Source organism: Chelonoidis abingdonii, chromosome 3 (assembly GCF_003597395.2).
Source record: "Chelonoidis abingdonii isolate Lonesome George chromosome 3, CheloAbing_2.0, whole genome shotgun sequence".
Classification (NCBI taxonomy): Eukaryota; Metazoa; Chordata; order Testudines; family Testudinidae; genus Chelonoidis; species Chelonoidis abingdonii.
In genome coordinates this window covers 197,276,767-197,289,607 of record NC_133771.1, presented here as the reverse complement: position 1 = coordinate 197,289,607, position 12,841 = coordinate 197,276,767, and the positions used below count along the sequence as shown (strand labels likewise).

At 42.3% G+C, this 12,841-nt stretch overlaps 1 protein-coding gene across 1 annotated transcript in view; it reads right to left on the bottom strand.

Annotated features, from left to right (window-relative positions):
• PAPOLG (poly(A) polymerase gamma) overlaps positions 1-12,841 on the bottom strand; it is a 78,140-nt gene that overhangs the window by 46,931 nt on the left and 18,368 nt on the right. The window contains exons 7-8 of the mRNA XM_075064431.1: positions 11,284-11,395; positions 10,335-10,424 (exon numbers count right to left, since the gene is read on the bottom strand). Of these exons, the coding sequence (XP_074920532.1) occupies positions 10,335-10,424; positions 11,284-11,395 (202 nt within the window). The remainder of the gene's footprint in view (positions 1-10,334; positions 10,425-11,283; positions 11,396-12,841) is intronic.

Below are 12,841 nucleotides of genomic sequence, written 5' to 3'. Positions count from 1 at the left end.
TGCTCAATAGCAAGAAGGAGACTAACTTCTGTTCCATATCAAGCAACACAGTATCAAGCACGATTTTGGTGATAAAAAGGGTGTACAAGATCTCTGAGCATCAACGATTCCAATTGTTGTTTCGCAAGATACACGCTTTGCTAGATGACCTGACTTGTTATCAAGATGCACAACAGTCAAAAACTTGGCGGTATATCCAAAACTGGTTCGGCTAACAAGAGGGACCTAGTGATATCTACTCTCTGTCACAGAGAGAAGACTGGAGAAATGGAACAGCGTATGGTTATATATAACTCCGTAGAAGTATATATATAGGACACTAGCGAATAAAAGACTTTATAAGGTTCTATGAGTAGAGGAAACCAGTTATGAAACCAATCTTAGTCATGGAACTCGCTCTTCGACGCTGTCGCACACCCAAAACAAATTTGATCACGTTAGAGACACTGAGAGGAGCGACACACATCAGGTTGGAGCAGTTATAGCTCCACTGTCAAAGAACAAGAAGCGCACCTCAACCTCTTGCATGGTAGTATAGCGTTAGAGCGACCTCAAGAATCTGAGCTGAGGAGGTCTCACCAAAATGAAATCAAGGTAAGCGAGCGTAGAATTTCTCACGACAAAGCGACAAGACGGCACATTTAGGATCCCATCAGCAGAGCGTAGGCATCTAGGGCAAAGAGATCCAAGAGAGCGATCTCTAAGGACCCCTGCAATCTGCCCGTGGAGTAAATATTCCGTTCCCGACCCAACACTCGCGACTATGAGTAGACCATTCGAATAATCTCGAATATAACACTGTGCAACTCTGCAGGCGATCTGGGCACCAAGATCTTCACAACAAGCAGGTCGAATCAAAGACTGCAGCGAACAGTCTTCAGAGACCCTACTAGGCTGACAAGTAAGGAACCTTCGTAGATTTAGCTAGATCCCATAATTGAAAAGCATGACACTCCACAAAGCATTGACGCGACTGCGTAGCCAAATACCTTACCCAAAGAAGGTTGTAGGCGAGGGAAATAATGACAAGAATTAACTGTATACAAAAGAAATTAGGTCTGCACGGATAATCAATACACAGATGAGCGATAACGAATGCACACTTCTATCTTACATATAGAACTACTTATCACAGCAATAGGTGCGTTAACACCAGAGACACAAGAGTAAGAGATCATACTTGCACCACTCACAGGTAACTATACTGAGACAGGTGAGATTCTGTGGCCTGCATTGTGCAGGAGGTCAGACTAGATGATCATAATGGTTCCTTCTGACCTTAAAGTCTATGAGTCTAATTTATTTCCTAGAGAATTAACTCTTTCCCTTTTCTTTGACAAGGAGTAAAATGACCAGTTTTGGATCATTTGACCATAGCTGATAGAACAAGTCAGTCAAGAGAAAGGTGTACAGGAAAACAGGAATCTGATATGACTTGTCAGCTCTCTTTGAAACTGGCTGATAGAAAGAAGTGTTGGACCATATTGATTTATCTGGTTCCCAAAGTCCATCTAGTATTGGTAAAAGTACTTGATTTCTTGAAATGGTATCTAAAATGTCAAAAACTGGGTTGGTGACCTCTTCAAAAGCCACTGAAGGTAAAAACTTATCTACCTTTAATGTAATTGTTGGTCTTCAAGATGAGAGTGCAGATACGTATTCCATTCAGGTGCGTGCCTGCCCAGCACACGGCCGCTGGTGACCTTTGCTTAGCACCACCTGTCAGGGTGGCACTCTGACCCCTTGTAGTCCTCCACTGGCTATTTAAATGCAGCACCACCCTGACCTCCCTTAGTTCCTTCACACTGAACATCAAACTGAGACAGAGTGGGTCGTGGAATAGACATCTACACCCACATCAGTTACAGTACAAGTAGGTAACAGTTTTTTCTTCTTTGAGTGGTTGCAGATTCGTATTCCACTTAATTGATTCACAAGCAGTAACAGAAGGACTTGGGGCTCAGAGTCTACTTAAAGAACAACTGAAGAACTTTCCCAAACTTCCCAAAGTTTCATCTGATCTAGATGCAGTTGTAACAGCATAGTACTTGGTAAAAATGTGCATTGAAGGTCTTGCAAATGTCCAATATCAAAACATTGCTGAGGAGTCATAGAATCAGGGTTGGAAGAGACCTCAGGAAGTCATCTAGTCCAATCTCCTGTTCAAACTTGAGACCATTGCTCCTTGTTCTGTCATCTGCCACCCCTGAGAACAGCCAAGCTCCATCCTCTTTGGACCCCCCCCTTCAGGCAGCTGAAGACTGCTATCAAATCCCCCTTACTCTTCTCTTCTGCAGACTATGTGACTGTTGTAGTCTGAATTACTCCATATGCTGTGGTAAAGCAGGAAGTTATCCACCTGGAAACTGTCTGAAGAAATTGCCTGACACTTCATCCATCCTGCACAGGAGACAAAGAATCAAGGCGATGAACGAGATGGTCTAACCTTCTCCACATAGAATGCTGTCATAAACATAGAAATGAGGTTAGCATAAAATCCCTCTGGGGCAGCTGTACTGAATTGCTTTACCTATAAGAGGTAAAGAAACTCAAATAACCTACTTGGCACCTGACCAGAAGGACCAATGAGAAAAAAATACTTTCAAGTTGGGGGGAGGGACGGAGGGGTGAGGGAGGGTGAGGGGGGAGGAGGATTTGTTTGTTCCCTCTCCAGACGGAGAGAGAAGCCAAGCAGGAATAACATCTCCTGAAAATATACCTGGAATGATCCATCTAAAATTACAAAAATTGTAAGTAGGCAAGGAAATTCATTAGGTTCTCTTTTGTTTTGGCTTGTGAATTTTCCTATGCTACAGAAGTAGTTTTACTCCTGTTTTTGTAATTGTGAAGCTGAGCCAAAGGGGAATCCTCTGTTTTAAATCTTATTACCCTTCCATTCTGATTTTCCAGGTGTGATTCTTTTACTTTTTCTTTAAAGAAAATTTTAAGAAGCTGACTGATTTTCAGTGTCCTAAGACAAAAGGTTTGGTTTGTGCTCACATTGCTAACCAATTGGTTGATATATTATTCTCAAGCCTCCCCAGGAAAGGAGGTGATGGGGTTTGGGAGAATCTTTTGAGGGAATAGGGACTCCTGGTGACCCTTTCCTAAATTTTTGTATAAAACACTTGGTGGTGACAGCAATACTGTCCAAGCACAAGGAAAGAAATTTGTGCCTTGGTGAAGTTTTTAACCTAAACTGGTAGAATATAAGATTTCATCCAGGTCCCCATATCTGTATCCCAGAGTGGGGAGGGAACCCTGACAAATGCCAAGCATTTTTTCACATCCAACATATGAAGCCGCTGTTCATCTAGACTTGAATGTAGCTTAGGAAAGAATACCAGTAAGCAAATTGCTCTTAATAGCTAACTGTGGAACCACTTTAGAATTTTTTTTGAATGTGGCCTTAGGGTCACTTTATCTTTGAAATACTTGGAGGTCCTTCCATTAGAGAATTCAGTTTGCTTGCTCTCCTTGCAGACGTTATGGCAGTAAGAAAAGCTGTTTTTTAATAAAGGAGGGAGAGGGGAAAAAATGGCTCGGGGCTCAAATAGAGGTTCTATGAGGGCAGCTAGTACACTGTTCAGGTCCCACAATGGAAGCTTTCTTTGGAGGTGGAAAGAGATAGACAGCACCTTTTAGAAATATGACTACCATGGAGTTAGAAAAAATGGACTTCCACTGAATCAGAGGATGGAATTCAGAAATTGCTTGTAAATAGACAGCAAACAGAGATAAACCTGAGGACTGAAGATGTAATCAGGTAATCCAAAGTGGAATTCAGGTGAGTCTAGCTCACATTCAGGACCTGAGCTAGTGACCAAACTGAAAAATGTTTCCACTTGGCCAAATCAATAATCATAGTGGAATGTTTTTTACTATTACGTAAAAGTCACTGAACTGCTTCTGAACAGTGTCCTTCCTCTTCATCTATCCATACAGCATCTACACTGAGGTGCAGACTGCCTAGTGCTGGATGCTAGATTTGACTATGGTGTTGAATCAGTAGGTTGGGATACAGCAGAAGATATCTGGGAGGTCAGATAGCTTGAGGTAAATCAGAGAACCAACACTGCCTTTGCCACAGTGGTGCAACGAGTATCAGTTTGGCATAATCTAACCTCAGTTTGAGAATAATCTGAGGAATGAATGGGATTGGCTGAGGATGGGAGAGGCATACATCATTGCTAATCCCCAGTTCAGATGGAAGGCATCAGTTAAAGAGCCTGGACTGAGATCTGCTCAAGAACAAAACTGACAGCACTGTTTGCTGTCTTTTGTTCTAAGCAGGCAAGTCAACAGAATACTCCATTCTTTGAAGATGGACCTCAGAACCCTGGTGATGGACTGATTGTGATTCTGGGAGAAATGCCTGCTAAGGTGATCAGCTACTGATTCTGAGCACCCAGTTAGAGTGCCACTGTGGGAATGATGGCTTCCTTGATGAAAAAAAAAAAGTGCCAAAAAACTTCATTGCTCCAGGACAGAGCTGGTTGAGACAGTGACTTGTGAGAGGGGTCCCTGAAAAGGGATGGAGTAGGGGGTAAGAAGGGGGAAAATGGACAGGAACAGGATGGCATAACCTGATCCCACAGTACTTAGGATCATCTGTCCATAGCAGGGAGGGATAGCTCAGTGGTTTGAGCATTTGCCTCCTAAACCCAGGGTTGTGAGTTCAATCCTTGTAGGGGCCATCTAGGGATCTGGAGCAAAAATCTGTCTGGGAATTGGTGCTGCTTTGAGCAGGTGGTTGGACTAGATGACCTCCTGAGGTCCCTTCCAACCCTGATATTCTATGATAGTTACTGTTTTCCCAAGCCCTGTAAAAGTGAAATAGCTTGCTCTCAAATGGAGGCGATATGGTCAGGAAGTTGATTACTGGTGTGTTGCTCTTGATAGGTGAGGGGCTGGCTAGTTTCCATTGGTACCAGGAAGCAACCTCTTCTGGGACTTATGTCCCTTCCTAGAGAAGTCTTGCTGCCTAGTGGGGTAAGCTGAGTGGTGTTGCTGCTTCTGCCGACTTCCATGATGCCTCTATCACTGGAATATAAGCCCCCTATTAACAAAGTAGCATGACAGTCCTTAAAAGAATGGAATATCAATTTTTCTGGAAACAAAAACCAGCCATCAAAAGTTAAGCCTTCTATGCTTTGTTGGACCTCAAAAGCTATGCCAGAATTCTGTAACCATGAGGCTCTTCTCATTGTTACAGCCAAGACAATAATCCTGGGAGGCAGGGGGGTGGAGTGTCCTCCATGTATTGCAGACACATCTTGGCCACCAGACGACCTTCCACAATGAAGGTCTTAAACTCTTCTCTGGAGGATTCTAGCCATTTATATGAAAATTTGGACATACGATTTTGTAAATTAGAATGCTAATCAGCAGGTGCTGATTAGCAATGTGAATTTTTAAAGAAGAGGTTGAGTCAGTTTCTCCTTCCCATTAAATCTAACCTTTTAGACTCAGTCTTTAGGTGCTGACTTATATCTTGCCTGACGCAACCTCTCACTTGCTGCTATGACAAGTGAGTTAGAGGCTGGATGAGAGTAGAAGCACTGAAAACTCTGCATAAGGGCACAATACCTCTTTTCAGTATGCTTCACTGCAAGTGATAAGGAACGTAGGGTACATTTTTGCAGGCTCCAAAAAGTGCTTTATTTATAGGGAGAGCTACTCTCCCTGGAGAGAACAACTGGAGAAAATATACCAACTTATTAGTACTGTCTTGAACAAACTATCTGAATGCCCAACCCTGTAGCCATTCACCTCAGGAGATCTTGATACGACTTAAAATCCTCAGGTACAGGATGAAATCTCCTGTAAAACACACCTGCCCTTGTAACAATGGTTGAGGCTAACCTAGCTCAGAATGGAGATGAACAAAGATCAGTGACCTTGCCCTGGACTGACCTAAGCATTAGGACCTCACAGATAGAAGAACATCCCAAAGAGGCCATTGAAGATTAGTGGCCAGTGGGAACTGGACCAAAACCCTTATCCCTACTGTGGGAGTAGTGCTTATCTCTGTACTGCTAGTGATCCCCAGGAGGTCTCAAAGACTTTTGAGAATGGTACTTTGAAGGTGACGGAGAGGCAGATGTTCCCAAATCCTCTCTTGAAGAATCTTCCAAGCAGTCCTGTGGCAATTAAGTAACCACTCAGGTAGAGCAAGCAAACATCCAGACTCATCTGAAGCCCAACATGCAGGCTGCATCAATGCTGACGATGGTGTCTAGAGTAGCAGTAGCGGGTATTACACTCACACGACATTGGAATGGACATCAGTCATGAAGTCAAGCTCGGTACCAGTCCTGCAGATGTGGTCTGCTTCTGAACTGACCATTACTGAAAATGGTAGCTGCAGGGATGACCCCTCAGTACCAATGAAGGGGCCCAAACTCAGCTCTGGATTCTGATTTTTAAGCAGTGCAGAAGACAGTGCTGACAGTGAATATTCTGTAACCCAGTCTATGAGGTACTGATAACACAGAAGAGGCCACCACAGTTGAGTGCTACTGAATTAATAGAATGTCTGGGGCTGAAGGGCAAAGCAAATCAGATTTGCCTGATGACACCGATTTTGTTTCTGGTCTGACAACACCAATGTCATTGGTACCAGACTTGACAGTATGCTGTCCAATTGTTCTCATCTTGGTACCAGAGCGTAGATAGACAGCCCCCCTCTATCCTGTGTATTAGAGGAATGTCTATCAGTCTGCACTCCTCTTAGGAGAGGAGGAGGAGGAATCTCTCCTAGCTTTGCAATGGCTCTCATCCATTTTGTGACTCCTTTTCCTCAGAGAATGATCTCTCTTCCAGTTAAGATAGAAATTAAAATCTGGCTGTGGAACAGCCACCCCTACCGGCTCTGAAGTGGGCTGAGGGATTGGACAGTTGGCAGAGGTCTCCAGTACCAAAGCAAGCTCATGGCCTGCTCCTTAAGGTGCTGCTTCAAGCACAAGTCTCTAAAGTGTTCTCTTTGAATGACTTACTGATGGAGCACTTTCCTTTAAAATGTGCCCTTCTCCAAGGCAGAGTAAACACAGTGTGTGTGTGTGGGGTCCCTATTACAGATAGCTACCCCACACAACAGGCAGTATTTAAAAGCTGGTGAGGGCATCACATCAGTATTAATTTAGTTAGGATTTAGCCTAAGGGTACTTCTAAAACTATATACACAAGCTCACAGCAAAGCACAAACAGTGAAATGTGAGGGAAGATTTTACACAGAATGCACCAAACCCAGTTGCAAGTGGTGAGAAGGAACTGAGGGGGCTGCCCTTAAATAGCATGAGGAGGACCTACAAGGGGCCAGAGGACGTGAGTGCCATTCTGCCATGTACTACTAAGTAAAGTTCTCCAGCTTTGGTGCATTGAGTGTGCACACCTGAGTGGATGACATGTCTGCAACCACTGGAAGAACTTCAAAACTGGCACCTTCCTGTTCACCAATTCATGAAACTGGATAGTGTCCTCAGAAGGGGATGATGCAGAAGCACCACTCACATTCTCATCAGGAAGAGAATCTCTCCAACTCTTGTTCTTTTTGCTGAAACTCCACTTGAGGAGGTGGATCCTCCTTTTCTTCAGAAGGTGTACCAGATACTAATGTGGGAAAGTGTTTCAAATTTTGGGGATCCAATTGTCTCAAGTCTGTACAGCTAGATTTCCCTTGATCTGGAACCCAGAATCCTGGCTTTTGAGAATGGTTAGGGAAACTAGGAGTCAGGCAGGATGCCCATGGCAACATGCGCCAATCTGGCCATTTACCTCAATCTGGCATTATTTCATAAAATGAAGAACAGAATGTCATTCTCAAACTGAGCAGGGGAACAGTGTTGTGAAGAAAAAATCTACCTCTGACATCACCTATCAACTTATCACTTCTTCAAAATGCAGACCCAATAATGAAAATTAGTGAGAATTTTTTGATGAGCCACCAGAGTGAGAAGGTCAGACATGTTTTGATTTAGCCTTCCTTTTCCTTGGAACTGAAATACTTTGTCCTGGTATGTTATCTGGCTGTTTGGGTCCCTTATCTGAAACTGCCTCCCTACAAACCATTGTAATCTTCGTACAAAATATGCTTTGTGAGGTATAATTTGAAAACTAACAACTTGCTGCTGAATAAGATCATAGTGAAATGTGTATAGCAACATTATATGTTAAGTTATGAACATAAGCTGAAATTAGGCTTGAAATGTGTTTACCAGATAAGTCTGGGTAAGCCAGTTTCTTAAAGACAAAGGACAAGCTGATGCCTCTAGCCAGATGTCAAAATTAATGGGCAATCACCTGTCAAATGGTGATTCTGTGGCAAAGAAGCAGGGTAGGAACAGATTAATCTACATTTTAGTAAACAGCATGGAACCTCTTACCATCAGACTCCTTTTCTCCATTCTCACAGTGGGAATGAACTTTAATTGAGGGTAACCCTCAGAAAAATGTTTCAGAGTGCCCCTCACTTTTACAGTTCAGTCACAAAGACCCGAAGTTATCTTTTCCTAACCATCTCTCACCTCTTTCCCTTAAGAAGAGGAAAGAAACAGCCTTTGGGAGCAGATTCTGGCCTGAGAATTCAGTCAGCAATGTTACTGGGAACACATGTAAGGGACTTCACCTTGAACCAAGTCTAGTTTATTAAGTTTTAGTACTAGGAAGCATTTTATCTTTGTTTCTCTTGTAACCATTTCTGACATTATGACTTTAGACTTGTACTCACTTAAAACCTATCTCCTTGTAGTTAAATAAGTTGGTTTCATTCTTTAATCAAAACCAATCCAGTGTTTTAAACTGTGCAGGTAACTCCATTTAGGATAGAAATATTGGATCCATTGCCCCTCTAAGTTATCGGGACTGTCCAGGCCAGGGCTGGACAGTACAGAACATGTTTTGGGGGAAACTTCGGGACTGGTAATATGTTAGGGTCACCTTGAAAGTGAAAACCAAGCCTGGTGGAAGACAGAGTGTGACTGATGTGTGGATGACAGGCTTCAGTATACATAGATACTCAGGATCTTACCTGCGTGCTGGAAGTCTGAGTGGCTCAGATGAGAGCTACAGCAGCAAAGCATTATGAGGCACCTAAGTTTGGAGGGTAGTGCTGACAGCCCCCCACTTGTCTGGATTGCCCCACAGAATGTCAAAGGGGCTCCAGTGTTTTGGAACCAGATTTGATGTCTTGGGTATCGATGGCTCTGTTGATTTGCAACCAGAGCTTGGTGCTAAGGCAGACACCTTTACCGTGGTATTCTGCTTGGATGCAGAAATACTCAGCCTAGTCAGGCCTCCTATCCTTTCCTTCAGATCTCTTCAAAACCTACAATTCCAGAGGTCTGGCAGTCAAAGCCTCCTGCAATAAGGCGGCTTGGAGTCTGTTTAGCCTCTTTCTGGCCTGGGGAATGAACATACTATAAATAGTGCAAGGCAAAGGGGAATGCCTTTCCCAAGGCATTTAAGACATCTGGTAAGGATCTCCGACTACATGGACATCTTTTAAAGCCATGTTTCTTCATCTTCAGATCTGCCATGGACATCTGTAAAAAGTCCTGCTGAATATCTGAACTACCCTAAAACCTAACCTAACACTATTAATTGATTAATCTTAAGAAAAGAACAAACCAAAAAAACCAAACACTCCTTCCCATCCACCACTAAGGCACTAACAAAGAACTATGGCTCTGAGAGATCTAGATAAGTCCACATCCATCTGTCTGCTGCTGTTGGAAGAGGCTGAGGCAGCATTTGGTGCCAAAGCCTCAGAATGAACTCAAACACTGGGGTGAGGGGCAGGAAGGTGTGGGAGCACTCTAATGAGTACGCTTACCAGAAAATTCCATTGTCCACATTGCACTGGTTGACATATCCCAAGAGTGAAAATATGCAGAGGAGATTCAAAGACGAATGTTAGTTAAATGTATATAATTGATTGAGTAAGTAGGCCCATGAAAAGTAGAGGGTTATTGTGTAAAAAAGGTTGTGTTCAGCTATTCTCATGACAAATATATGAACATGCTTAAGCTACTTTGACCTCCACGGAGACATTTGCCTCACCTTCTACTTATGACTATTTACCTAGCATCATGACTACTCAATACTCTATGGAGCGTTTACTACTTTAGCATGTCAGAATAAAATTTAGTTTTGAAATAAAATCATATACATGGCAAGTTTGGCATTTTAAAAGATTCCTGAGTTAGCCCATGAAATATTCCTCAAGTGGTTAGACATGTCACTCTCAGCCTTTAGTTATCTAGACTTTTCATGAACTTTTCAAGCACAATTAAGCTTCTGGGTAGAGATCAAGAATGATTGTATGTTTTACTCACGTTTTGCCCACAGTTTAATTGCTCTAAGCGTTAGTCTAAAGTTCTCCTTGTGTGGCACTAAATGCAGAATTTCGTCAGTAACTCTGCAACCTGCAAGAGAGATTTAGATTGCAAATTTAATCATCTCAGGTTTTTTACTAGTTTACCACTTTTTTGTCTTGGTGAAAAGGTTTCTAAGGTAAGCATCGGATAGTATTGCTTTTATAAATGAAATCCATATTTTACTACTATAAATACGGTTAGCAGACATGTTAGTATCCTCCAGTATGCATCCATATACCTTGTGAATATCACAGGTTGTTAGAGTTTAGGCTGCAGCTATAATCAACCAATTTTTAACAAGTGAAAGGCCATTCTGCATGAGATCATTTGGGGGCGGAGGTGGATCTGAGAGTCAAGTCAGTCAGTTTTAACAGCCATACACAATTAGAACTCAGGATTGCTGAGTAGCGAGGTTAAGCTCAAAATATCAGAAGACTTCAAGTAATTCATAGCAATAGTTTACTTTTATAGGTATCACCTCATGTCAAATGCTTTAGCTATTTACATACAACAGCACTGGAATACAGCTCCCCATGTAGTGGAACAGGCAACCAACTCGCATAAGCACAGTGAACAAAGAAGCAGGAAAATGGTGGGTATGGTCAGACGTTTGCATGACTTATTAAAGCATCTAATATCCAGAACTAACCGAACCTTGATCTATTGAGAATTTTGTTTTAACTTACCCATCACTGTGGTATCTGAATATCTCAGATCTCATCCAATAAAGCATACAGGAGAATCTTAGGAATCTATGCAACAGGAGTAATGTCTTTTTTGTATAAACTTGGAAAAGGCAGTAATTTGTAAATAAAACATATTTCTAATTCAACTTAACATTTTACAAAATATGTTCATATCTCACATGAATAAAAGTTATCAGATTTAAGATTAAAACAGAAGTTACCATTCAAGCTTCGTATACATCTTATATCCAGGCTTCGTAGACGTGAATCATCTCGAAGATCCAAGTTATCAGAAATAGTCTGTACAGCCAGCCTTGCAAATACAAGATCAATCTTAGAGAGAAAAAATTAAGTGCATTATACTTTGCATCTATAGAGAAGTATAAGCTGAAGTAACAATTTTAAGTTCTCCTCAACAAATGCTACAACTGCGCAAATCTGGAGAGTTCATCACCAGATTATTAGGATTTAATGCATTAGATACATCAAGAAAACAGGACATATACTGGAGGTGTCAAGAAGTATGTTTCATGGAAAACATTTTTTTTGGCTTGTTTGAAATTTCACATTTTTTCTTTTGACAGGAAAGGCCACTCTTCTCCCTTGTTCCACCCTTTTAAAAGGGAAGACAACATTTTGCCTATAATTTAAGTTTCAAAACAGAATTTTCAAGAAGTGGAGGTTTTCTAAACAAATTGAGCTTTCATTGAAAGCCAAAAATGGAACTTTTCTATTCCAGACATTAGCCCCTCTCTTTAAAGAGTTTGACCAGCTCTGCTATACATGACTAAAGGCTGGGTAACTTTCTTTCTGCATTAATGGTTCCTGTGATATTACAGATGCTATGTTTATTTTGTACTCAGAGGTGGCTCCAGGCCCCAGCACGCCAAGCGAGTGCTTGGGGCGGCAAGCCGCGGGAGGTGCTCTGCCGGCGCAGCGAGGGTAGCAGGCAGGCTGCCTCCGGCAGCTTGCCTGCAGAGGGTCCACTGGTCCCGGGGCTTTGGTGGACCTCCCACAGGCGTGCCGCTGGAGGCAGCCTGCCTGCCATGCTTGGGGCAGCAAAATCCCTAGAGCTGCCCCTGTTTGTACTTTCTAAAAAATGTGTCTCTTTTCATGATGAGAATAGTCTTTAAATACACAAAAGTCAGCGTTACAGTTCATATGTTGTGATAAAGTTTCAGGACCAGATTCTTCTGCCTGTTAAAGCTTCTTTGAGCCATTGGAGCATCACATTCTCCCTACATCTGGGAATCCTTGAGTGACTTAGAACTATAATAAAAATAATAATCTTATGCCACCCCCTCCTTGTGATCCAGCATGTGGGGCATAGTCAAGGTGTTTGTGAGGCTGATCCCTGCATGCAGGAACAGCTAGCATAAGATACATGAGTCTGCAGACCCCTATTATGCAATACCCAGCACAACTGTAATTGGGGGAATTCAAAGGTAGCTTAGAGCAACCTTTGCCCATGCTCCTCCCATTAATGTGCGCCATGTAAAGCTCAGCTTGAAGAATGTGGGCCTTGAACTTTATATCCTTTGCTATGTAGCCATGTGTGCTTTTTCACTATGTCAGGAAGTATTTAGACTCAGACAAGGAAGATTTGCTATAAAAAAAGCAACAATTACCAGATGCTGTTTTCAGTAGGGATGTAAAAGGTTAACCGGAAAGCATTACGCTTACCGTTAACTGACCTTAACTGTTACCTCAGCCCCTGCCATGCCAGGCCGGCCAGAGTGACCTTGGTTAAATGATATAATTTTAATCATTTAACCAGTT